This window comes from Lytechinus variegatus, chromosome 8 (genome assembly GCF_018143015.1).
Source record: "Lytechinus variegatus isolate NC3 chromosome 8, Lvar_3.0, whole genome shotgun sequence".
Lineage (NCBI taxonomy): Eukaryota > Metazoa > Echinodermata > Echinoidea > Temnopleuroida > Toxopneustidae > Lytechinus > Lytechinus variegatus.
In genome coordinates, this window is record NC_054747.1 from 15,385,191 (window position 1) to 15,413,062 (window position 27,872).

At 39.7% G+C, this 27,872-nt stretch overlaps 1 protein-coding gene across 1 annotated transcript; it reads right to left on the reverse strand.

Moving 5' to 3' along the window:
* Positions 1-1,615: 1,615 nt before the first annotated feature.
* On the reverse strand, positions 1,616-27,872 carry LOC121419509. The gene is made up of 8 exons (XM_041613963.1): positions 27,869-27,872; positions 27,195-27,332; positions 26,525-26,869; positions 24,612-24,856; positions 21,427-21,555; positions 14,166-14,358; positions 13,447-13,483; positions 1,616-1,880 (listed from the first exon to the last, which is right to left on the reverse strand). The coding sequence occupies exons 1-8, from the start codon at positions 27,870-27,872 to the stop codon at positions 1,616-1,618; spliced, it is 1,356 nt and encodes a 451-aa protein (XP_041469897.1).

The following is a 27,872-nucleotide window of genomic DNA, read 5'->3' on the forward strand; positions in this document are numbered from 1 at the left end:
AGTGGAGATGTGACATCATCGCCTAATGAATATTCACGACGACTGTTTTCACAAAATACTGCTAAACTTTAAACTTCAATAACTTTATTATTTGTTATCCGATTTTGATGACATTTTCGGCATTTTGCTCAGTGAATTCTACCCTGTGTATTAAGATATAAATACTTTCAGCCTGGACCACCTCTTTAAATATCTTAGTTTCATACATTACCTATTATACATCATGGTGGGAGAAACGGCCTCTGCAACCCAGAATTCTTACATTCAATTAGATTTTTTTTCTGCCGGGTACAACTCATTAACCTATTCCAATGAGAGATACAGATAACGTTTGAAAAATATTGTTTTTAACTTGTTGAACCCCACCCTCAACAAAATCAGCTCGAGAATTCCCTTCTTGGAGTGATATAATAGTCAATTGTTATCATGGTTACTAAGCTTGAACAAGGAAAAGTGAAGCTATGCTAGAGCTGACAGCCAGTTAATATTATTCAACATTCATGATGCAATGTCAATCATACTGGAGTATCACCAGTAAAGAATGGAAATGATCAATAGGGTCATTTAACAATTATGATACATATATAGGTGTACAAGAAAGGAATATTGCAACTTATGCCACAAAAGTCTCTTCTAGTCTTTAAAATAGAGTTCATGTTTGATGTAATCAGAAAACAAGAGGAATAACATCATCGTCGATTTACAGGAATAAAAAAGGTTATGAATTCTTTTAAGTTTTCATTATTCAAAATCATATGCGAGCAGTCATAGTTCATATAGTGCAAATCTATAAGCTGCCATTTATTTGATAGTGAGTTAACATTCAAATTGATACCTTTATTATGTTTTGATGGATATCCGTCTAAAAAAATTATTTCACTTTCTGAGTTGACGTCATGATAGAAAACTCGCATGAAAAGTCGGATGCTTGATTTTCCTCTCGATGCAATTATATTGGTATGCGGTTTACACTATCCATGATATTTGCATGCCCTTAAAGGACAAGTCCACCCCGCCAAAAAGTTTATTTGAATAAAAGGAGAAAGTCGAGTCGGCAAAACTCTGACAATTTTGTCAAAATCGGATGTAAAACAAGAATGTCATGATATTTAAAAGTTTCGCTTAATTTTGCAAAAACAGTTATATACACATCCTTGTCGGTGTGCAAATTGCCAGACTGATGACGTCACCCACTCACTATTTCTTTTGTATTTCTTCATATGAAATATGAAAAAAAAATTCTCCTCATTTTCATGTGAAACAAAATTTTATTACTCCCTGAACATGTGGCAATTACCATTATTTTAACAGTTTATGGTTAAGTGAAGTTGGTCCTTATTGCCAAATCTGTACAAAAAATAAAATATAGTATAATTCAAACAATAAAAAAACAAAAGAAATAGTGATTGAAGGACATCATCGACTCTGTCATTTGCATATTGCTGAGTTGAGTATTTAAATGTTTGGTAAAAAAATAAGCGAAATTAAAAAATGCCATAACCTTCTTATTTTAAATCCGATTAAATTTGTAGCGTTAATTTTGTTAATATTGTTTAATTTTTTTGTTAATCATTCAAATCAACAATTTTCTGGGGTGGACTTGACCTTTAAAATTTCATTTCTTATATTCACATATGACTCCTCTAAGGTCTGAGTTCTCTAGAGCTGTATCAAGATCCAACATTAATCCACCTCTATTTTTCCATTCCTGCAAAACTTCTTTGAAAGCAGCAGTCGAGTCCTGTAAATGTTTGGTCTTTATCTTTTGTGTGTAGTTATAATCAAAGCCCAACTCTTCGCAAAACTCGCTGTATTCTCCATCAGGTAGAAGCCTAGATAACTTGGTGATCTCTCCATTCGTAACTACTCTTCCGGTTGTTCTACAAATGAAAAATATAATATCAAATGTTATGTTCAGGTTTGATTTTAAAAAAAAAACGGATGAAAACATAGATTTGTGATTTCGTTTTGTCCTTAGATGAAAGGGAGAGAGATCAGTGTCTTTCATTTAATCATCATTATGATACTTGTTCAACTTGTCTACCTCACTTTAAAATGTTTAACGCATCGAGCAATTATGGACTTTCAATAACACATAAGCTACGAGCTCTGCATTGTACAGAGCATTCTTGACCGCAAGTGATGTCATGACTAATGAGAAAGGATAGCGATACGTTAAATTGCTTTAAGGCAAAAAAAAGAGGGGCCATACAAGTAATGGTTTGGCGATAAAGAAATAAACGTTACTTTTTTGGCTACGGTTTTTTTTTGCGGCTGCGGTAAGTTAGTTTTGAGCAGAAAAAAACTGAGTGTGATGTTATCATGTGTGGAGGGAATGACAAAAGGAGCAGATATGGGGTGTGATGATGATGACCGTGGGTGGGATAAGACGGTGTATGGGATAACATGATTGAGGGTGAGTGTGATGATGTATGTATGGTGTGTGGGAGTGATGCTCATGGGGGGGTCTCGGGTGTGATGCTGATTAAGCATGTGTGAGCGTGATGGTGGAATGATGAATTGAGCGCGTTTGCGGGTGCGATAATGATTGAGCGTGTATGGGTGTGATGTTGATATAGCCTGTGCGGGGTGTGATGGTGATGGAGCGAGTGCGGGCTGTGGTGATGCTCGACCATATATTGGTGTGACGATGATTAACCGCGTGTGCGTGTGATGATGATCCAGCAAGTGCGGTGTGATGACGGTGATTGGGCGTGTGTGGGTGTGATGATGACTGATGAGCGTGTGAGGGGTGTGATGATAATAAAGTGTGTGAGGGCAGTGGTGATAAATGAGCGTGGGTGTGATGGTATGGAGCGTATGAGGTGATGATTGAGCATGTGTTGGGTGTGATTATTGAGGGTATGTTGGTGTGATGATTAAGCGTGTGTGCGTAGGTGTGATAATTGAGCATGTGAGAAATATGGTGGTTTGATTTCATTTGTAATCATTTTTAAAATATTTGTAATTTAATTGATATATTTATTTGTTTGACTGTTAATTGCTTGTATACATGCAAAGAGTCTTTATTTATATGAATTGTGATTGTCAACTTATTGTTTTGAAAGAGGAAGAAAATAAAATATTATAAAAAAAAAAAAAATGTGTGGATGTAATGATAATCGAGCGTGTGTTTGGTGTGATGATGATTGAGAGTGTGTAGGTGTGATGATGATTGAGAGTGTCTGGGTGTGATGATTATTGACAGTGTGTAGGATGTGATGCTGATTAAGCGTTTGTGTGTGCGTGTGATGTTGATATAGCCTGTCTGGGGTGTGATGATGATGGAACATGTGTGAGGGATTTCATGGTGATGGAGAGTGGGTATGTGTGTGTAATAATTGAGCATTGTGGATGTGATGATGATTGAGCGCGCGTGTGGATGGGATGATTGAGCATTTGCGGGTGTGATGATGATTGAGAGTGTGTGGGTGTGATGATGATTGAGAGTGTGTGGGTGTGATGATGATTGAGCATGTGTGGGTGTGATGATGATTGAGCGTGTGAGGGTGTGATGATGATTTAGAGTGTGTGGGTGTAATGATGATTGAGCATGTGTGGGTGTGATGATGATTGAGAGTGTGTGGGTGTGATGATGATTGAGCATGTGTGGGTGTGATGATGATTGAGCGTGTGAGGGTGTGATGATGATTGAGAGTGTGAGGGTGTGATGATGATTGAGCATGTGAGGGTGTAATGATGATTGAGAGTGTGTGGGTGTGATGATGATTGAGCGTGTGTGGGGTGTAATGATGATTGAGCATGTGTGGGTGTGATGATGATTGAGAGTGTGTGGGTGTGATGATGATTGAGCATGTGAGGGTGTGATGATGATTGAGCATGTGAGGGTGTGATGATGATTGAGCGTGTGAGGGTGTGATGATGATTGAGCGAATGAGGGTGTGATGATGATTGAGCATGTGAGGGTGTGATGATGATTGAGCATGTGTGGGTGTGATGATGATTGAGCATGTGTGGGTGTGATGATGATTGAGCATGTGTGGGTGTGATGATGATTGAGCATGTGTGGGTGTGATGATGATTGAGCATGTGTGGGTGTGATGATGATTGAGAGTGTGTGGGTGTGATGATGATTGAGCATGTGAGGGTGTGATGATGATTGAGCATGTGAGGGTGTGATGATGATTGAGCATGTGAGGGTGTGATGATGATTGAGCATGTGTGGGTGTGATGATGATTGAGCATGTGTGGGTGTGATGATGATTGAGCATGTGTGGGTGTGATGATGATTGAGCATGTGAGGGTGTAATGATGATTGAGCATGTGAGGGTGTGATGATGATTGAGAGTGTGAGGGTGTGATGATGATTGAGCATGTGTGGGTGTGATGATGATTGAGCATGTGTGGGTGTGATGATGATTGAGCATGTGTGGGTGTGATGATGATTGAGCATGTGTGGGTGTGATGATGATTGAGCATGTGTGGGTGTGATGATGATTGAGCATGTGTGGGTGTGATGATGATTGAGAGTGTGTGGGTGTGATGATGATTGAGCATGTGAGGGTGTGATGATGATTGAGCATGTGAGGGTGTGATGATGATTGAGCATGTGAGGGTGTGATGATGATTGAGCATGTGTGGGTGTGATGATGATTGAGCATGTGTGGGTGTGATGATGATTGAGCATGTGTGGGTGTGATGATGATTGAGCATGTGAGGGTGTGATGATGATTGAGCATGTGAGGGTGTGATGATGATTGAGAGTGTGAGGGTGTGATGATGATTGAGCATGTGTGGGTGTGATGATGATTGAGCATGTGTGGGTGTGATGATGATTGAGCATGTGTGGGTGTGATGATGATTGAGCATATGTGGGTGTGATGATGATTGAGCATGTGTGGGTGTGATGATGATTGAGCATGTGTGGGTGTGATGATGATTGAGCACGTGTGGGTGTGATGATGATTGAGCGTGTGTGGGTGTAATGATGATTGAGCATGTGAGGGTGTGATGATGATTAAGCATGTGTGGGAGTGGTGGTTGAGCATGTGTGGGTGTGATGATGATTGAGCGTGTGAGGGTGTTATGATGATTGAGCATGTGTAGGAGTGGTGGTTGAGCATGTGTGGGTGTGATGATGATTGAGCATGTGAGGGTGTGATGATGATTGAGCATGTGTGGGTGTGATGATGATTGAGCATGTGAGGGTGTGATGATGATTGAGCGTGTGAGGGTGTGATGATGATTGAGCGAGTGAGGGTGTGATGATGATTGAATATGGGTGGGTGTGATGATGATTGAGTATGTGTGGGTGTGATGATGATTGAGCATGTGAGGGTGTGATGATGATTGAGCATGTGTGGGTGTGATGATGATTGAGCATGTGAGGGTGTGATGATGATTGAGCATGTGTGGGTGTGATGATGATTGAGCATGTGAGGGTGTGATGATGATTGAGCGTATGAGGGTGTGATGATGATTGAGTATGTGTGGGTGTGATGATGATTGAGTATGTGTGGGTGTGATGATGATTGAGCATGTGAGGGTGTGATGATGATTGAGCATGTGTGGGTGTGATGATGATTGAGAGTGTGTGGGTGTGATGATGATTGAGCATGTGAGGGTGTGATGATGATTGAGCATGTGAGGGTGTGATGATGATTGAGCATGTGAGGGTGTGATGATGATTGAGCATGTGAGGGTGTGATGATGATTGAGCGTGTGAGGGTGTGATGATGATTGAGCGTGTGAGGGTGTGATGATGATTGAGTATGTGTGGGTGTGATGATGATTGAGCATGTGTGGGTGTGATGATGATTGAGTATGTGTGGGTGTGATGATGATTGAGCATGTGTGGGTGTGATGATGATTTAGCATATGTGGGTGTGATGATGATTGAGCATGTGAGGGTGTGATGATGATTGAGCATGTGTGGGTGTGATGATGATTGAGCATGTGAGGGTGTGATGATGATTGAGCGTGTGAGGGTGTGATGATGATTGAGCATGTGAGGGTGTGATGATGATTGAGCATGTGTGGGTGTGATGATTATTTATCATGTGTGGGTGTGATGATGATTGAGCATGTGTGGGTGTGATGATGATTGAGCATGTGTAGGGTGTGATGATGATTGAGCATGTGTGGGGTGTGATTATTGAGGGTATGTTGGTGTGATGATTAAGCGTGTGTGCGTAGGTGTGATAATTGAGCATGTGAGAAATATGGTGGTTTGATTTCATTTGTAATCATTTTTAAAATATTTGTAATTTAATTGATATTGATATATTTATTTGTTTGACTGTTAATTGCTTGTATACATGCAAAGAGTCTTTATTTATATGAATTGTGATTGTCAACTTATTGTTTTGAAAGAGGAAGAAAATAAAATATTATAAAAAAAAAAAAAAATGTGTGGATGTAATGATAATCGAGCGTGTGTTTGGTGTGATGATGATTGAGAGTGTGTAGGTGTGATGATGATTGAGAGTGTCTGGGTGTGATGATTATTGACAGTGTGTAGGATGTGATGCTGATTAAGCGTTTGTGTGTGCGTGTGATGTTGATATAGCCTGTCTGGGGTGTGATGATGATGGAACATATGTGAGGGATTTAAAGGTGATGGAGAGTGGGTACGGATGTGTAATAATTGAGCATTGTGGATATGATGATGATTGAGCGCGCGTGTGGATGGGATGATTGAGCATTTGCGGGTGTGATGATGATTGAGAGTGTGTGGGTGTGATGATGATTGAGAGTGTGTGGGTGTGATGATGATTGAGCATGTGTGGGTGTGATGATGATTGAGCGTGTGAGGGTGTGATGATGATTGAGAGTGTGTGGGTGTGATGATGATTGAGCATGTGTGGGTGTGATGATGATTGAGAGTGAGTGGGTGTGATGATGATTGAGCATGTGTGGGTGTGATGATGATTGAGCGTGTGAGGGTGTGATGATGATTGAGAGTGTGAGGGTGTGATGATGATTGAGCATGTGAGGGTGTAATGATGATTGAGAGTGTGTGGGTGTGATGATGATTGAGCGTGTGTGGGTGTAATGATGATTGAGCATGTGTGGGTGTGATGATGATTGAGAGTGTGTGGGTGTGATGATGATTGAGCATGTGAGGGTGTGATGATGATTGAGCATGTGAGGGTGTGATGATGATTGAGCGTGTGAGGGTGTGATGATGATTGAGCGAATGAGGGTGTGATGATGATTGAGCATGTGAGGGTGTGATGATGATTGAGCATGTGTGGGTGTGATGATGATTGAGCATGTGTGGGTGTGATGATGATTGAGCATGTGTGGGTGTGATGATGATTGAGCATGTGTGGGTGTGATGATGATTGAGCATGTGTGGGTGTGATGATGATTGAGAGTGTGTGGGTGTGATGATGATTGAGCATGTGAGGGTGTGATGATGATTGAGCATGTGAGGGTGTGATGATGATTGAGCATGTGAGGGTGTGATGATGATTGAGCATGTGTGGGTGTGATGATGATTGAGCATGTGTGGGTGTGATGATGATTGAGCATGTGTGGGTGTGATGATGATTGAGCATGTGAGGGTGTAATGATGATTGAGCATGTGAGGGTGTGATGATGATTGAGAGTGTGAGGGTGTGATGATGATTGAGCATGTGTGGGTGTGATGATGATTGAGCATGTGTGGGTGTGATGATGATTGAGCATGTGTGGGTGTGATGATGATTTGGCATGTGTGGGTGTGATGATGATTGAGCATGTGTGGGTGTGATGATGATTGAGCATGTGTGGGTGTGATGATGATTGAGAGTGTGTGGGTGTGATGATGATTGAGCATGTGAGGGTGTGATGATGATTGAGCATGTGAGGGTGTGATGATGATTGAGCATGTGAGGGTGTGATGATGATTGAGCATGTATGGGTTGTGATGATGATTGAGCATGTGTGGGTGTGATGATGATTGAGCATGTGTGGGTGTGATGATGATTGAGCATGTGAGGGTGTGATGATGATTGAGCATGTGAGGGTGTGATGATGATTGAGAGTGTGAGGGTGTGATGATGATTGAGCATGTGTGGGTGTGATGATGATTGAGCATGTGTGGGTGTGATGATGATTGAGCATGTGTGGGTGTGATGATGATTGAGCATGTGTGGGAGTGATGATGATTGAGCATGTGTGGGAGTGATGATGATTGAGCATGTGTGGGTGTGATGGTGATTGAGCATGTGTGGGTGTGATGATGATTGAGCGTGTGTGGGTGTAATGATGATTGAGCATGTGAGGGTGTGATGATGATTAAGCATGTGTGGGTGTGGTGGTGATTGAGCATGTGTGGGTGTGATGATGATTGAGCGTGTGAGGGTGTTATGATGATTGAGCATGTGTAGGAGTGGTGGTTGAGCATGTGTGGGTGTGATGATGATTGAGCATGTGAGGGTGTGATGATGATTGAGCATGTGTGGGTGTGATGATGATTGAGCATGTGAGGGTGTGATGATGATTGAGCGTGTGAGGGTGTGATGATGATTGAGCGTGTGAGGGTGTGATGATGATTGAGTATGTGTGGGTGTGATGATGATTGAGTATGTGTGGGTGTGATGATGATTGAGCATGTGAGGGTGTGATGATGATTGAGCATGTGTGGGTGTGATGATGATTGAGCATGTGAGGGTGTGATGATGATTGAGCATGTGTGGGTGTGATGATGATTGAGCATGTGAGGGTGTGATGATGATTGAGCGTGTGAGGGTGTGATGATGATTGAGTATGTGTGGGTGTGATGATGATTGAGTATGTGTGGATGTGATGATGATTGAGCATGTGTGGGTGTGATGATGATTGAGAGTGTGTGGGTGTGATGATGATTGAGCATGTGAGGGTGTGATGATGATTGAGCATGTGAGGGTGTGATGATGATTGAGCATGTGAGGGTGTGATGATGATTGAGCATGTGAGGGTGTGATGATGATTGAGCGTGTGAGGGTGTGATGATGATTGAGCGAGTGAGGGTGTGATGATGATTGAGCGTGTGAGGGTGTGATGATGATTGAGTATGTGTGGGTGTGATGATGATTGAGCATGTGTGGGTGTGATGATGATTGAGTATGTGTGGGTGTGATGATGATTGAGCATGTGTGGGTGTGATGATGATTTAGCATGTGTGGGTGTGATGATGATTGAGCATGTGAGGGTGTGATGATGATTGAGCATGTGTGGGTGTGATGATGATTGAGCATGTGAGGGTGTGATGATGATTGAGCGTGTGAGGGTGTGATGATGATTGAGCATGTGAGGGTGTGATGATGATTGAGCATGTGTGGGTGTGATGATGATTTAGCATGTGTGGGTGTGATGATGATTGAGCATGTGTGGGTGTGATGATGATTGAGCATGTGTAGGGTGTGATGATGATTGAGCATGTGTGGGTGTGATGATGATTGAGCATGTGTAGGGTGTGATGATGATTGAGCATGTGAGGGTGTGATGATGATTGAGCATGTGAGGGTGTGATGATGATTTAGCATGTGAGGGTGTGATGATGATTGAGCATGTGTGGGTTGTGATGATGATTGAGCGTGTGTGGGTGTGATGATGATTGAGCATGTGAGGGTGTGATGATGATTGAGCGTGTGAGGGTGTGATGATGATTGAGCGTGTGAGGGTGTGATGATGATTGAGAGTGTGTGGGGTGTGATGATGATTGAGCATGTGTAGGGTGTGATGATGATTGAGCGTGTGTGGGTGTGATGATGATTGAGCATGTGTGGGTGTGATGATGATTGAGCGTGTGTGGGTGTGATGATGATTGAGCATGTGAGGGTGTGATGATGATTGAGCATGTGAGGGTGTGATGATGATTGAGCATGTGTAGGTGTGATGATGATTGAGCATGTGAGGGTGTGATGATTATTGAGCATGTACGGGGTGTGATGTTGATGGAGCAAGTGCGGGCGGGGATGATACACGACCGCATGTGGGTGTGATGATGATTGAGCATGTGTGGGTGTGATGATGATTGAGCATGTGTGGGTGTGATGATGATTGAGCATGTGTGGGTGTGATGATGATTGAGCATGTGTGGGTGTGATGATGATTGAGCATGTGTGGGTGTGATGGTGATTGAGCATGTGTGGGTGTGATGATGATTGAGCATGTGAGGGTGTGATGATGATTGAGCATGTGAGGGTGTGATGATGATTGAGAGTGTGAGGGTGTGATGATGATTGAGCATGTGTGGGTGTGATGATGATTGAGCATGTGTCGGTGTGATGATGATTGAGCATGTGTGGGTGTGATGATGATTGAGCATGTGTGGATGTGATGATGATTGAGCGTGTGTGGGTGTGATGATGATTGAGCATGTGAGGGTGTGATGATGATTGAGCATGTGAGGGTGTAATGATGATTGAGCATGTGAGGGTGTGATGATGATTGAGAGTGTGAGGGTGTGATGATGATTGAGCATGTGTGGGTGTGATGATGATTGAGCATGTGTGGGTGTGATGATGATTGAGCATGTGTGGGTGTGATGATGATTGAGCATGTGAGGGTGTGATGATGTGATGATGATTGAGCATGTGTGGGTGTGATGATGATTGAGCATGTGTGGGTGTGATGATGATTGAGCATGTGTGGGTGTGATGATGATTGAGCATGTGTGGATGTGATGATGATTGAGCATGTGAGGGTGTGATGATGATTGAGCATGTGTGGGTGTGATGATGATTGAGCATGTGTGGGTGTGATGATGATTGAGCATGTGAGGGTGTGATGATGATTGAGCATGTGTGGGTGTGGGGATTAGTGAGCATGTGTGGGTGTGATGATGATTGACGTGTGTGGGTGTGATGATGATTGAGCATGTGAGGGTGTGATGATGATTGAGCGTGTGAGGGTGTGATGATGATTAAGCATGTGTGGGTGTGATGATGATTGAGCATGTGTGGGTGTGATGATGATTGAGCACGTGAGGGTGTGATGATGATTGAGCATGTGAGGGTGTGATGATGATTGAGAGTGTGTGGGTGTGATGATTGAGCGTGTGTGGGTGTGATGATGATTGAGCATGTGTAGGGTGTGATGATGACTTGGCATGTGAGGGTGAAATGATGATTGAGCAAGTGCGGGGTGTGATGTTGATGGAGCGAGTGCGGGCTTTGATGATGCACGACCGTATGTGGGTGTCATGATGATTGAGCATGTGTGGGTGTGATGATGATTGAGCACGTGAGGATGTGATGATGATTGAGAGTGTATGGGTGTGATGATGGAGCGTGTGTGGGTGTGATGATGATTGACCATGTGTAGGGTGTGATGATGACTGGGCATGTGAGGGTGAAATGATGATTGAGCAAGTGCGGGGTGTGATGTTGATGGAGCGAGTGCGGGCTGTGATGATGCACGACCGTATGTGGGTGTCATGATGATTGAGCATGTGTGGGTGTGATGATGATTGAGGACGTGAGGGTGTGATGATGATTGAGCATGTGAGGGTGTGATGATGATTGAGAGTGTGTGGGTGTGATGAATGAGCGTGTGTGGGTGTGATGATGATTGGCCATGTGAGGGTGTAATGATGATTGAGCATGTGCGGGGTGTGATGGTGATGTAGCGAGTGCGGGCTGTGCTGATGCACGACCATATGTTGGTGTCATGATGATTGAGCATGTGTGGGTGTGGGGATTAGTGAGCATGTGTGGATGTGATGATGATTGAGCGTGTGTGGGTGTGATGATGATTGAGCATGTGAGGGTGTGATGATGATTGAGCGTGTGTGGGTGTGATGATGATTGAGAGTGTGTGGGTGTGATGATGATTGAGCATGTGTGGGTGTGATGATGATTGAGCATGTGTGGGTGTGATGATGATTGAGAGTGTGAGGGTGCGATGATGATTGAGAGTGTGTGGGTGTGATGGACATTGAGCATGTTTGGGTGTGATGATGATTGAGAGTGTGTGGGTGTGATGATGATTGAGCATGTGTGGGTGTGATGATGATTGAGCATGTGAGGGTGTGATGATGATTGAGCATGTGAGGGTGTGATGATGATTGAGCATGTGTGGATGTGATGATGATTGAGCATGTGAGGGTGTGATGATGATTGAGCATGTGAGGGTGTGATGATGATTGAGCATGTGTCGGTGTGATAATGATTGAGCATGTGTGGGTGTGATGATGATTGAGCATGTGTGGGTGTGATGATGATTGAGCATGTGTGGGTGTGATGATGATTGAGCATGTGTGGGTGTGATGATGATTGAGCATGTGTGGGTGTGATGATGATTGAGCATGTGAGGGTGTGATGATGATTGAGCGTGTGTGGGGTGTGATGATGATTGAGCATGTGTGGGTGTGATGATGATTGAGAGTGTGTGGGTGTGATGATGATTGAGCATGTGTGGGTGTGATGATGATTGAGCATGTGTGGGTGTGATGATGATTGAGCATGTGTGGGTGTGATGATGATTGAGCATGTGTGGGTGTGATGATTGAGCATGTGTGGGTGTGATGATGATTGAGCATGTGAGGGTGTGATGATGATTGAGCATGTGAGGGTGTGATGATGATTGAGCATGTGTGGGTGTGATAATGATTGAGCATGTGTGGGTGTGATGATGATTGAGCATGTGTGGGTGTGATGATGATTGAGCATGTGTGGGTGTGATGATGATTGAGCATGTGTGGGTGTGATGATGATTGAGCATGTGTGGGTGTGATGATGATTGAGCATGTGAGGGTGTGATGATGATTGAGCGTGTGTGGGGTGTGATGATGATTGAGCATGTGTGGGTGTGATGATGATTGAGAGTGTGTGGGTGTGATGATGATTGAGCATGTGTGGGTGTGATGATGATTGAGCATGTGTGGGTGTGATGATGATTGAGCATGTGTGGGTGTGATGATGATTGAGCATGTGTGGGTGTGATGATTGAGCATGTGAGGGTGTGATGATGATTGAGCGTGTGATGGTGTGATGAGTGGGTTGTGATAATGATTGAGCATGTGTTGGTGTGATGATGATTGAGCATGTGTGGGTGTGATGATGATTGAGCATGTGTCGGTGTGATGGTGATTGACTGTGTGCGCGTGTGATGATAATTGAGCATGGGCGGATTGTGATGATGAGTGGGTTGTGGTAATGACTGAGCATGTGTGGGTGTGATGGTGATTGCGCGTGTGTTGGTGTGTGAGTATGTGTTAGTGTGATGATGATGGAGTGTGCGTTGGGTGAGATAATGACCGAGTGTGTGTGGGTGACATGGTGACAGAGTGTGAGTGGGATATATACATGAAGCTGATTGGGCGTGAGTAGCTGTTGTGCTGATGATTAACCGTTATTTTTTTATTATTATAAACAGTTTTGATAAGAAGTGTAATTCATTCTTGTTTGATTTATTGACATGAATGTACCGATGATTATATTGGAATGAAATAGCCTCTTGAAAATGTCGGGTACGAAGGTTTTATTATACCGAAATTGAAAGATAACAACTTACTTTGATGTTTCTTCTGTTTGTTGATTTGGTGTTTCATCTGGAGCACAAAAAAGGTCAAGAGAGAAGTAGCCAGGAAGGTAAATATTGTTATTTTACTAATTTCAAGGGAATTCTGAGTTTCATCTTTCCTTTATTCATGGAAAGGTTATTGTATGAAGACGTCAGTGAAGTTGGTTTTATACTCTGATCATCCCTCGACTGGTTTTACACTCGGATCATCCCTCGATTTTGATTTTTTGTGTTTGGTAACAACATGGGCACAGAGGAATACAGTTACTTTGCCTTTCATTTTAAGAGCTATGCTCCGTTTCCTTTTAAAATGTATGATTTCATTGTTATAACACAATATGTATATATGTATATTTATGTGTGTATATGTATATATGTATGTAATGAAAAAAGTGCACTAAATAATCGAAGAAAATTAAATTTCAACTGGTTTCGATATACTATTTAGAAAAATGGGAACTAATTAGACTAAAACTTTTATTACATTGCATTTTTTTCGTTAATGTTCATTTATGTATCCATGATATGAAAATTGAATTACTTTTTCCGTCAAAGATAGAAAATAATTGAAAAATAGCCGAAAAAATGTCACTTTTACTAAAGAAATTCTGGCTATTATTCAAGCATATACAATATGACGGGAAAATATAACTTTTAAGATATTTGAAAATGAAACACAAGTGTAAGCAATCTAGCGAAACGATGGATACCTTTGTAATGAGTTTTCTTGCTGGAGGATATGCTTTGGGATGCAAATTTTAACAAACAAAGTAGTTTTTCCAGTGGTTGCCCTTCCTGGCCGACTTGTAGGTTCAGTACCACTCTTTCAGGTTGACTGGTCAGGTCCAAATTGAAGGATCGCATCCTGTCTTTACCTCTCCATAAAGTATCGTACTTGACAATCTATAAAAGTTACATTCAATATTTTAAATGATTTATCTTTGGTCCGCCGAACATATTAAATGATAGCAAGAGCCACAACGACTACTGCATTTTTTTTCTTTTGGAGTATGCCGATGATAAAGCCATGCCAACAAAAACAGTGAGGAAGATACTTGTAATATAATACGTCCACTTCTAGTTGTGGGAAGATGTGGATATACAGTGCGTCCCAGAAAAAAAACGAAACCGCAAGTCACTGTTTGTTTGTTTTTTCATCATGATCATAAATTTTCTTCATGGAATGTAATTGAAAGGAAGGATAGTTTCTCTTCTTTCATTTGAAGTTAATTTCAACATTCATAATGCACGCATGGCAGAGTAAGAACAATGAAAGTGGTGATACTAGGTTTTCATTTGCACGACCAAATAACGATTTCTAAAGCCCCTTTTACACCTTCACGGATGCAACACGGATCATCACGGATCTCATCCTTTCCTAGCATTCCCGGAGTGAGTACGGAGTTAACTGGTTATTAACAAGGATATGTACGGAAAAGTACGGAGTCTACAAGGATAAACAAGGTAGCAATAAGGATCCTCTTTGATATGCTCCCGGAGCCAACACGGAATACCCGGATGATCACGGATGTTACTGGGTCTTTACCCGGACCTTACCACTTCTTGTCGCCGGCATCTTGCTAGAATGAAGTTTCGTCCCTTTTTGCAGCATCTGGAGCATGCTCGTGCTTGTTATGTTCTTGTTCATGTACGCAAACAATACAAACATTTGACCCTGGATAAAGCCGGTATCAACAAGGATCACCCGGTTCTTACAAGGAGCCTCCCGGATGCATTCGGTAGCTACACGGACGTACAAGGAGGCTACAAGGATGAACACGGATGATTATCAGTCCGTGTACTCCGGGATGAAAAATTGAACATAATCAATTTTTCTCCCGGACATGCCGGTACATCAAGGATGGCGCCGGATGAGTAGCCGGAGTGTACACGGTAGTCCCGGACTGTACACGGATGACCCCGGATTGACAATCCGGGATGATCCGTGTTGCTTCCGTGAAGGTGTAAAGCCCCTTTTACACCTTCACGGAAGCAACACGGATCATCCCGGATTGTCAATCCGGGGTCATCCGTGTACAGTCCGGGACTACCGTGTACACTCCGGCTACTCATCCGGCGCCATCCTTGATGTACCGGCATGTCCGGGAGAAAAATTGAACATGTTCAATTTTTCATCCCGGAGTACACGGACTGATAATCATCCGTGTTCATCCTTGTAGCCTCCTTGTACATCCGTGTAGCTACCGAATGCATCCGGGAGGCTCCTTGTAAGAACCGGGTGATCCTTGTTGATACCGGCTTTATCCGGTGTCAAATATTTGTATTGTTTGCGTACATGAACAATAGTCTGTATTCATAACCAAGCACGAGTATGCTCCAGATGCTGCAAAAAGGGACGAAACTTCATTCTAGCCAGTACAGAATGTGAGCAACCGTGAAGGTCCGTGTGAAGACCCAGTAATATCCGTGATCATCCGGGTATTCCGTGTTGGCTCCGGGAGCATATCAAACAGGATCCATATTGCTACCTTGCCTATCCTTGTAGACTCCGTACTTTTCCGTACATATCCGTGTTAATAACCAGTTAACTCCGTACTCACTCCGGGAATGCTAGGAAAATACAAATTTGGCACCCCGGATCATCACGGACTGAGATCCGTGATGATCCGTGTTGCATCCGTGAAGGTGTAAAAGGGGCTTAAAAGGGGCTTTAGTGAGTTAGTTCTCTTGCTTTTGCTGCCATCTATCAGCGAAAAGAGTTCATATCTTAAATATTCATCTTGTCTTCTTTCATAATTATGATACCTTATTAGTAAATTATGAATACCGCATGGTCGAGAAAAAGTTGCATAAAGACGTGCTAAAATTCTACCTATTTCGACTGATCGTTGAAAAACAAGCGTTTTGTTTCCCAACAAAGCAGCAGACAATGGGCCAGCGGTGAATGGATGCTGTTCGGGCCGGGAAAAGAAACCCCTTTATTCTTGTCATTTATGGGTTCAGCTACGATTATAAAAAAATTGATAATTATCAATCTCACAATTCCCTCAACAGTTTTATTCGTCGCTACATTTCACAGGGGTGGCGGATTAAAGTTTGAAGGGGTGGGGCATAGCAGAAAGGGGCACATTACTTCCACCGGTGCAAGGGGAGCCCTTTTTGGCTCGGAAGGTTTTTTATAAGGCAGCTCCACATTCAACATTCCGCAGCCCCTGCCTATTCCTAGTCTGCAGGTACAGACCCCGATTGAAACTTTGATCAACAAGTGTGTCTCCACCCAAATACTAGCACATACAAAACCTGCTGTTTCAATTCAGGGCGAGAGCATGGAGCTATAATATGGCTCCATGGCGAGAGGGCCTTCACTTCACAGGGCATGAGTAGGCTGCATTAAATAAATAAATAAATAAATAAAAGTTACATTTATATTGCGCATTACATTAACATTTCAGTGCGCTCTACAATAACAAATTGATTTACATGTATATAATACTTTTTAAAAATCTGAGTTCAACATAATTATATACATTACTGATAACATGTTCTGGTATTATTATTATTACATCAATTAAAATTCAGTCTATTCATTTAAGTAGGACTAAGGTCAAAATGTTAGGTCATTCTCAGAAAAATGCACCAATTGATGGGGGAAAAATCGTCAAAATGAAGTCTACAGAATGGGTTGAAAGATGCATATTGTGAAAGTACCAAAGTACTTATGTTACTCAATTAAATCTCTTTTGAAATGACTGGAATTGAAATGCACAAAATTTAGTTTAAGTGTGGTATCAACAATTTTATTTCTGAAGCCAAAATGTTTGCAAGATGGAAAAATATTCAATATTGTTTTTCAGAAGCAGGATTTTACCAAATAACATATAACAAAAAGTACCATAAAAATCATTGCACATCTTTCGTTCAGTATAATGTTCATAATTTGAATGAGGCAACTTTAAAATAAGTTTCATCCATAACCTGAGATCCTAAGCAATAAATGACCAATGCTGGGAATCCAAAGATAGTTTACCATTAAATCCTCTCGATGTCATTTAACTTTGTCAATCTTCGTTACGGAAGTTAAAATTAATTTTGTTACCTTAGGAACATCGATATCAAGGTATTCGTATAACATTTTTTTAAAGATTAATGTGGAACGCATTTCTTAATTTTCCCACCACCCCAAAAAAAAGTACAAAAAACGGACAACTGTTATTTTTGTTGTCGTTCTTGTTCACAGTTGGAATGAGAAAACCGAATAACCGGGCCACAGAATTGTAGTTCATCTTATACGTTTCTGGCCTCACGTAATCCATACCTGAGATCCTAAGCAATGCATGACAAATTCTGGGAATCCTAAGATACTTCACCATCAAATCCTCGAGTGGCATTTACCTTTGTCAATCTTCGTTACGGAAGTTAAATCAAGTTACAAATGGCAATATTTATTTGTTAGCGTATGAAAATCCATATTTAGGTATTCGTATTACCTTTTTTAATAAATAAAGATAAATGTAGAGCGCATAGCTTTATTTGCCGCTCCCTAAAAATGTGAAAAACATAACAGGAAACGGAAACTGTAATTTTATTGTCGTTCTTGTTCAAAGTTGGAGAAAACCGAATAACAGGGCCACGGAATTGCAGTTCATCTTAAAAGTTTCTGGCAATTAACAAAATATAACAATCGCAGTCCCGTAACCAGGATAAGTTCTCTGGGTTACGAGGAATCCCACCGCTTGCCAATAGCAAAAAAAGATAGAGAGAGAGAGAGAAAAAGAAAAAAAACATCTAAAAAGGTCATGGTGAAATGAATAATAATAAAGTGAGGTGAATGAAAGAAGAGGTTGAAAAAAATAACAAATACATAAATTATTAATGGAATCTATTTGATCTAATCGTGATTTTTGTTTCATTATTTTGTTTCATCGAGATACGCAATTACGCATCCTGTTCGTGATTTACAAAAATGATGAATAGCCAAAATGTTTGATTACCGAAATACGTATTTCATTTATAAATTCTAAACAAACCTTGAGTGTCTGAATACCCCTTTCTACGTTCTCATGTCAGTAGACCTATATCAAACATTTCAGCGCTTTTCATGCGCATTAAAGGGGTCATCCAGGCTGAAAAAAATATGTTCTGAACAGATAATAATCTGACAAACAAAATACTGCAAATATAATCAAAATCGAACAAGGAATAACGAAGTTATGCCATTTTAAATATTTTCATTATTTTAGTGAAACAGTTTGGTCTATGCATACCTTCATGAATATTAAAAGAGTTGATTGATGGTGTACATACATGTAACCCCACCTGTTCTTTTGTATTCTATTGCATGACATTATTTTTTTATTCAATTTATATCCTCTTTATTTGAAAGCGTGCTTAAAATGTCTGGTTTTTATATTGGAATGACACATATTTTCAGCTCGCGCTTTGCACTCGCTGCGCATCAGTTCCTTAGCAAGACACCCATCATTTTAGTATTACAGAAAGTTAATAGAATGTCCCGTTTTGGATTCTAAACCTCAAAATGCACACGTTTTACCTTTTTCAATAATTGTATATTGGATATATATCTTGTTCTCAAATTAAAACGTCAAAAATAATTGTTTTCAGATCAAAACATAACAAATTTACAGTCGCATCAATTAAGATACCCATCCTCGTAATTGGTACAAACACTGTTTAGAATGTCAAGGTTTCAGTCAGAATACTAAAATCAGCTAGCACTTTGTACTAGCATTAATAGCTTATTCAGATATCATCCTGATCATTTTTTGCAAAAAAAAGCTTAGAATCTCAAGTTTTCAGGTTAGACTATACACAAGTTTTAGCTCGCGCTTTGCGCTCACATTTTTGATCGGTGAAATAACCCTCCTCATGAGTCATTGCAAATAGTTTTCCTTTCTCTTTCCTTGTCCATAAAAGCTTAATTGTTTCTCCTTCTTCCCTTTCTTTCCACCGTTTCTGCCGACTTCAGCATTAGACAAAGCCATGTCACCTGTTCTGGAACTAGAATCGTACTATCAATCTCAGTAAAGTACAGCAAAGAAGTGTATTAACTTCCGTAACAGTAATTGTTACGGAAGTTAATGCACTTTATATAGCAAAGGAAGTTAGAAATGTTAAGTTCTAAAGAAGATGCCAATATTCCAAATTTGTAGTATGAATTATTTAAAATTCCAAAAGCATTAAATATCGTATATAATTCTCGGGAAATTGTTTTCGCTGGCAATTTTCCCTCTTTAGAAAGTGATGTTGAAAAAAAGGTGTGCAATAATAATTTTACATGAATAGCTATTGTTTTTATGGGTAAGTAGGTGGAGGGTACCTTATGTGATTTATATCTGTATTATCCGGAGTGATTCAGTATAGCACAAATTTGTAGCATATCCAAGAAAAAATGTTACGGAAGTTAATGCGTTACGGAAGTAAATGTCTTTATGCTTTAATGTCCAACGTGGTCCTTATTTAGCAGCCCTACCTTTGAAAACTGTATTTATTACGAAAAGGTGTCTCTTATTCTATATAATACTGAATCCTCAACAGAACTGCCAAAGTGTATATTTTTTAAGGTGCGTTACGGATGTTAAAGCTGTTTAGTCATACATTTCATTTAAGAATAGTCCTTTATTTTCTTGTAAAACAGGAAACACATATGATAATACCCTATCATTTATTTCTTAATGATTATCACTCTACTTGCAGACACATTGTCATATAATATAATTTAGTTTGAAAGGGAGAAAAAACTTGTGGCAGTATTCGTTTCGGAGGTTAAAATAAATTTGGGACAAAGTTAAAAGTGAAATTAATCACAAAATGATCATCAAATACTAGGATAAGCGCAGTATTTCAGACGTTTACACCATGTTGCCCTCACCAGACATTAATGTGGGTAAGAAATACAGAGTACTTTAAGAGAATGATAGTAAAATCCAAAACTGACCCGAGAGACAAAAAGCAAAAATAAAAGGCTTTTGTAATAAAATTAGAGCCTTACAAGTCACTGGTCGCATATGCTTTGTGAAGCTAGTCTATTATTGTCATTTTCTGGATATTTTTTTTCAAATGTTCAGGGTTGTGAAGCTAGCGGCCATAAGAAAGTCGAGACACGTTTTTTTGTGAATTATATCATTTTTTTTAGAATTACCCTGTTACGCCCTATCATTGGATACACAAAAATTGCAATTCAGACCCCTTACTCTAGTGAAGGGTTTGCACAGCAGACTAGCCTCATCCAATCATTCCAACCAATTTGTTTAGAACTAATCCACACATGGCATTCAAGCCAACCGAGAGATCGCATTCACTGCGCATAGCCTATTATCTACTGCTCTGATTGGGAAAACGAAATTGTTGTTTTTCAACGATTCGTCGAACAGTTAGAAATTGAGCATGTTTCCATGAACGTTTTTCTCAACCATGTTTCATTCATACTTTACGCATAAGGTCTCATAAGAAAGAAGAAAGATTGATATTCAAATAATGATTTTTTCCCCCGAATATTTTGCAGCAAAAGTGAGAAAAAACTCATTCAAAATCGTTACAGTCAGTCGGCAAGCCCTCAAAAAGTGGCTTCTTTTATCCAAGCGATATTCATGACTAGAGTGTTTTTGCATTATTAATGAGCTTGGTGCGAACCAAGACACCTTTTTTTATTCGGCCATTTCTGCTCTAAATATATTAACCAAATTTCATGTTTTTGGTATCTCAATTATAAAGAAAAAAAATAATTCGTTCAGGTTATGTGTTTGGACTTTTAGCTCAAAAAAAAGAATACTGCGCTCTGATTGGTCATAGAGACCACACACCCACGCAAATTCCAATGTTTCCCACACTGGGGTTCTGAAGGTCACACTCACCATGTGGTAATCTTTTCAAATTACCCGCGCCTGTTGTTTTGAAAACATTATTCAGCCAATCAGCCAATGGAAAAATAAAATAGTTCAATATTTTATTTTGATGCAATGTTTTCTTTTCCTGACCAATTGTTTAACTTACCGCCTCTCCAACACAATCATCTTCAATGAAACAAGTCATTGTGACGTCATCTTCTGTCACGTTGATTGGGACTTCTGTAGAAGGGTGAATGTGGGCAAATCCTACACGATTTTCCTTTTGTATTACCATCTGCCATAACAATCAATACAATAAAATAATGGGATAGACGAGATATATTTATATGTTGATAACAATTCAGAATGAAATTATAATAAAGATTGTGTCATATTTTATCAGTTCAGTTCCGAAAATACTTTTTTCCAACGTGTCCTGCTTAACATGATAATATCAAGTTTAGCGTTGATTTAGAGCCCTTAATCATATGCACCCATAGTGTACACAATATCTAAATTTTAACAAAGGTGAAACAAGGTTTGTTTCATGGACGATTTTTTTTCTTCTGTCTATATTTTTTTCATGAAACTTCACACATGGCTTCAGAGTGACAGAGTGACACATCCAAAAAGACACGCATACCAAAATAATCATTCGAAACAGCACAATGTAGGGCCTAGGCTTTGAACTTTCTTCTCATTTGCATGATTTTCGAATATTTTGTGCTCACTGAAGCAGCAGACATCGGGATTTTCGTAAAAATCAAATCAAATGAACTATGAAAGAAGGTTTGCGACAGATATCCATAGTAAGCAATTGCATTTTTTATAACGTAAAAAGAGCTCTTCACATTCCACATGTTCATTCAAGCGCGAATGTTTAACTTAACGCATTAGCATCGTTGAAAATGTTAATAGGTCATGAACTTAACTAAAATGGTTAAGAAGATAATTTCAGTTCCAGAAATGAAACAAAACTTGCCTAGAATATTTGAAAAATCGCATTTTTTGTTTTCACTTAATGTTCATTGAACCATGAAATGATGAACATTGTTGATAATACTCTTCTAAAAAATGAATGTCATCATATTCGATTAGTTTTGTCGTTCTAAATGTGATGAAATTCCAATTATAGGACATTTTGACTTCAAAACGTAGGTAAAGTATTAGTAGTAATTGGTCACTTTTAAAGAGCCCAGCAACTGACAAATCATGGGGAAATACGAAATTTGCAAAAGGCCAATTGACTTGCATAATATAATCCGTCCGTCATGAGCGCCCGTCGGACTAATGCGATAAAAGTTCGGACTGCACGAATTTGACCAAACTCATGATGGTTATTTACTTCGGATCATTGCAGTTCCAGTTCCCAACAATTCCTAGACTTATGGCAGGTCTCTTGATTGCTAAACCAAAATAAATAAACACTGTAAAGTTCCATGATTCAAAGTGAAAACATGCAGTTTACATCTGGTTGGTTAGTCTATTGCTCTCAAGACCTCCCAGACATGCCGGCGTCTATTACATAACACCCCCAGGCATGCAGCCGAGTGGAATCCCTTCTCTGTTCTGAGATAAGCCCCCATCCCAGTATGATCTCGTTCGTTGACTGCGCAATGGGCGGGAAAAACTCATGAACGCTACATGTACGCATAGCAAATTCTAAAAAGCTGGATAGTTAGATTCTCCTAAAATTCTTGTAACCAGCTATGCTATTTTACAAATAAAATTAAGCCAAATAAAGCCCCTAACTGCATTTGTCACTCACGGACTCTGGATCAAATTTCCCTTTTAAAATGTAGTAATAATCATAAACAACATAAAATTGCTTGAGTTCAATCATTAAAAGTTACACAAGGATTTTTTGGGAATTTTTCTCATTATTTTTGTTTGAGGGGCTGGGAGGGTAAAAAAAATAAATTGGATTTATACATGAATTCACATTGACGAGTGGATACCATGCGTGACCATGGGGTATCGAAAAGCACCCTAAACAAATATTTTCCATATTATGAAAATGCACCCCATAACAAGTATTGGCGTGCGAAACCATATCCTTAACAAGTATTGGAAACGAAACGATACTCTTGCAAGTTTTCCCTGAATTGAACCCCTAAACAAGTACGGCGATATTTTTATTGTTATGTCACGGATCGACGTCGGTCGTCGGTTTTATCTTTACCTACATCATTGGGTGTAGTATACGGCCCCCACCTCCGACACCTCGCGTAGATCGTACTCTAATCACGTAGTGTTGACTGTTGGGACAAAAAAGTACATCCTTTATAAAACTTATATTCTCAATATTTATACCCTCTCAAATTTGACCCTAAACACGTAGCTTTCCTAGCAAAATTGATACATTTTTTTTTCATTATTTTAGTGTTTTTGACACCCTTATTACGTTACGTACGAAATCTTGAAAAAGACATCCTTTTACGTGTTTTTTTTTCTTGTCGCGCATGGTATCCACTCGTCGATGTAAGTACCCCCCCCCCCCGAGTTTTTCCTATTGACGATTTATAGCGGAATATATCGAGAAATAGTTGAATCAGACCCCTCTCCAAGTCTTTAAAGGTCAAGTCCAAGAAAATCACACTAGCATAACACTAAAAATTTCATCAAAATCGGATGTAAAATAAGAAAAGTTATGGCATTTTAAAGTTTCGCTTATTTAAAAAAAAAAGTAATATGCACAACTCAGTGACATGCAAATGAGTTAGTCGATGATGTCCATCACTCACTATTTCGTTTCTTTCTTATTGTTTGAATTATACAATGATTAATTTTTACAGATTTGACCATATGGACCGACTTGACTGAATCATATAGTATTTAACAATGCTAATTCCACATGTTCAGGGAGAAATTAATAACTTTTTCACTTGACAATGAGGAGGAAATAAGAATATTTCATATCTCATATAATAAAATACAAGAGAAATAGTGAGTGGATGACGTGATCAGTCTCCTCATTTGCATTCCAACCAGGATGTGCATATATCTGTTTGTGAAATTAAGCAAAATTTAGAATGTCATAACTTCCTTATTTTACATCCGATTTTGATGAAATTTTAAGTGTTATGCTTGTTGGAATTTTCTCTTTTTATTCAAATCAATTTTTTGTTGGGATGGACTTGTCCTTTACGGTTAACCTTCTACACAGAACTTAGACTGATATACGACCAGATTGTCTAAGAGATTATAAAACTGTTATCATTACAATTTTGTTTCTACAATATCTGAAAAAAATAATTTACGAGACCTACATATATTGCCAGTTGTCATAATTGATTTCTAAGTTTGTTTTGCAAAGATTCCAACCGTGACGGTTTTAATAAGAATTGATACCTCTTCGTTCCCTTTGATGTCATCATAGAGATGTACACGCAAAATGACGGGCACCCTTTCCTCTGGTGGTGGCTTTTCGGCAAATGGCAAACAACACATTTGTTTCCCTCTGAAGAAAAAATTGTTGATGAATCCCAAGTTAAACCAAGAGAAATGATCCATCTGCAATCTAAGAACATCTTCTTCGATGATACAGTTTGGTATTCCTGACCTTGTAAGTAGGATTCGTTCCTTGACTTCAGCATCTAAAACAATGCCAGAATGATTTATATACATGTAGTGCGTATCAAAAACGAAGGGTTGACTTTGAAATATTCCTATGATATATTTGTCACATCCTGAAGATTTTTCCCACATTTCCATATTGGCATTTGCTTTCCTTTTTCAACAAGTGCACAACTAGAAGAGCATTGCCTATTAAATGCTTTGCTCACGGGCAAAGGTGCCGTGGCCGGGGTGTTGCACCCACAAATGTAATAACGCCCACAAATGTAATAACACTTTAACCACAAATGTAATAATGCACTTTACCCACAAATGTAATAATTTTTGATCGCCCACAAATGTAATAATGACTTTACCCACTAATGTAATACATTTCACGTTTTTTTTTTGTCGCGCATGGTATCCACTCGTCGATGTAAGTACCCCCCCCCCCGTGGTGGGGGCGAGTTTTTCCTATTGACGATTTATAGCGGAACATATCGAGAAATAGTTGAATCAGACCCCTTGTAACTAGGATTCGTTCCTTGACTTCAGCATCTAAAACAATGCCAAAATGATTTATATACATGTAGTGCGTATCAAAAACGAAGGTTTGACTTTGAAATATTCTTATGATATATTTGTCACATCCTGAAGATTTTTCCCACATTTCCATATTGGCATTTGCTTTCCTTTTTCAACAAGTGCACAACTAGAAGAGCATTGCCTATTAAATGCTTTGCTCACGGGCAAAGGTGCCGTGGCCGGGGTGTTGCACCCACAAATGTAATAACGCCCACAAATGTAATAACACTTTACCCACAAATGTAATAATGCACTTTACCCACAAATGTAATAATTTTTGATCGCCCACAAATGTAATAATGACTTTACCCACTAATGTAATACATTTCACGTTTTTTTTTGTCGCGCATGGTATCCACTCGTCGATGTAAGTACCCCCCCCCCCGTGGTGGGGGGCGAGTTTTTCCTATTGACGATTTATAGCGGAACATATCGAGAAATAGTTGAATCAGACCCCTTGTAACTAGGATTCGTTCCTTGACTTCAGCATCTAAAACAATGCCAAAATGATTTATATACATGTAGTGCGTATCAAAAACGAAGGTTTGACTTTGAAATATTCTTATGATATATTTGTCACATCATGAAGATTTTTCCCACATTTCCATATTGGCATTTGCTTTCCTTTTTCAACAAGTGCACAACTAGAAGAGCATTGCCGATTAAATGCTTTGCTCACGGGCAAAGGTGCCGTGGCCGGGGTGTTGCACCCACAAATGTAATAACGCCCACAAATGTAATAACACTTTACCCACAAATGTAACAATGCACTTTACCCACAAATGTAATAATTTTTGATCGCCCACAAATGTAATAATGACTTTACCCACAAATGTAATAACACTTTACCCACAAATGTAATAATGCACTTTACCCACAAATGTAATAATTTTTTGATCGCCCACAAATGTAATAATGAATATACCCACAAATGTTACAAATTTGAAGGGCTTTTTGGCAAATCCGTTCTAAACTAAAATCCTATAGTAATGCGTTCATATAGCACAAAAGTGCAAAGTCTTTTTTCCAGACTCGGTTAGAGGCAAGGGACAGACGCCCCCCCCCCCCCAGCATCCAGGACCCGTTTCAAGACGGAGGGCCGCCACAATATTTAGCCCACCTACCCGATGTATATTCTCCTTCTCCTGTGTAAAGGACTGCCTCTAAACCGGAGTACTGTTTTGCAACAGCGCAATGAGGTATTGTGTAAGTCACCGGTGACCTCAGGACCAAGTCACCAGGAGCTAAGCACTGTACACCAAAGCAGACTGACATCTCTCCTTTGGTGTCACCAAGATCAGGAGTATCGGTCAGGACATGAAGAGAGATTTCCTGTGGCTCTTTGCTGTCGATTGCACCAGGAGGTATCTCCAGTTCAATCCCAAAGGACTCTAGCTGCAGTCTGCCACCATCAGCTCCAAGTCTCTTGCAGCACTCCTTGGTCGTTTCGACATCTCCTTTATCAGGTACTAAAAATTATTTAAAATATTTCTATTCCACTTCTTATTGCAAACCACTTACTTCAAAATTCTCATATATCATTGTCGCTCAGCACTTGGGGACATTCTGATATATATATATCAAGAGGAATATAGTATTTTAATAAGATTTTTCCAACTTTATAAACATTCATTTCCCCATTGATGCAATGTAGTTTTTGAATTGAATTATAAAAAACTATAAAAAAAAATAGTGGAGTAATATGCTAACCTAAATATATGTTGTATACCAATGACATGACAAATTGTTATCTGATTGTTGTAGTTCAGACCTTAAAATCAAATTATACAGAACCTTTTTCGCGGGGCAGGCCTCCTTGTTTGACGTCAGATTCATCTTGTTTCTCTTCCCATTCCATTTCTTCTTCTCCACCTTCAGGGTTCTGCCTGTCTGTATCTTCACGAAATTCAACTTTTTCCTCAACGAGTTCATCTGAATGCAAAAAAAAACAGGTTGATTTAAAAGACCAATACTCCTGAAAACTACAACTTTCATCTTGTAGTATCCCGTAATTAGTAACCATCTGGACTAAAATTATTTGAAATGTTTTTTTGACTGTATTGAGTAGTTATGGGTGTCAACATTAACCAAAAAAAGTAAAAAAAAAAATAAAGATATAATGATCTTTAATGTATCATGTGTACTTTTAAGAGTAGCAGAAATTATGTAAATTCACAATCAACAGTATTCCTAAATTAGACCTCAAAATAGCCAATCTCGAATAAAATTATTGGAAATAGTTTTTCGACTGATTTGAGTAGGTATGGGTGTCAACATTTACAAAAAAAAGTTAGGAGGAAAACGGGTTGGGGAAAGTTTTTTTTTCTAGGTCAAAGGCCTTTTTCAATATATTGCATCATAGTATCTCCCAGATAAAACATTACAGGTTGGAGATCATGGTGTCAAAATGCACATATTCTTACAAGAATATCAAATTAAATCAATCAAGTACCTTAATGCTCATTCACCCAT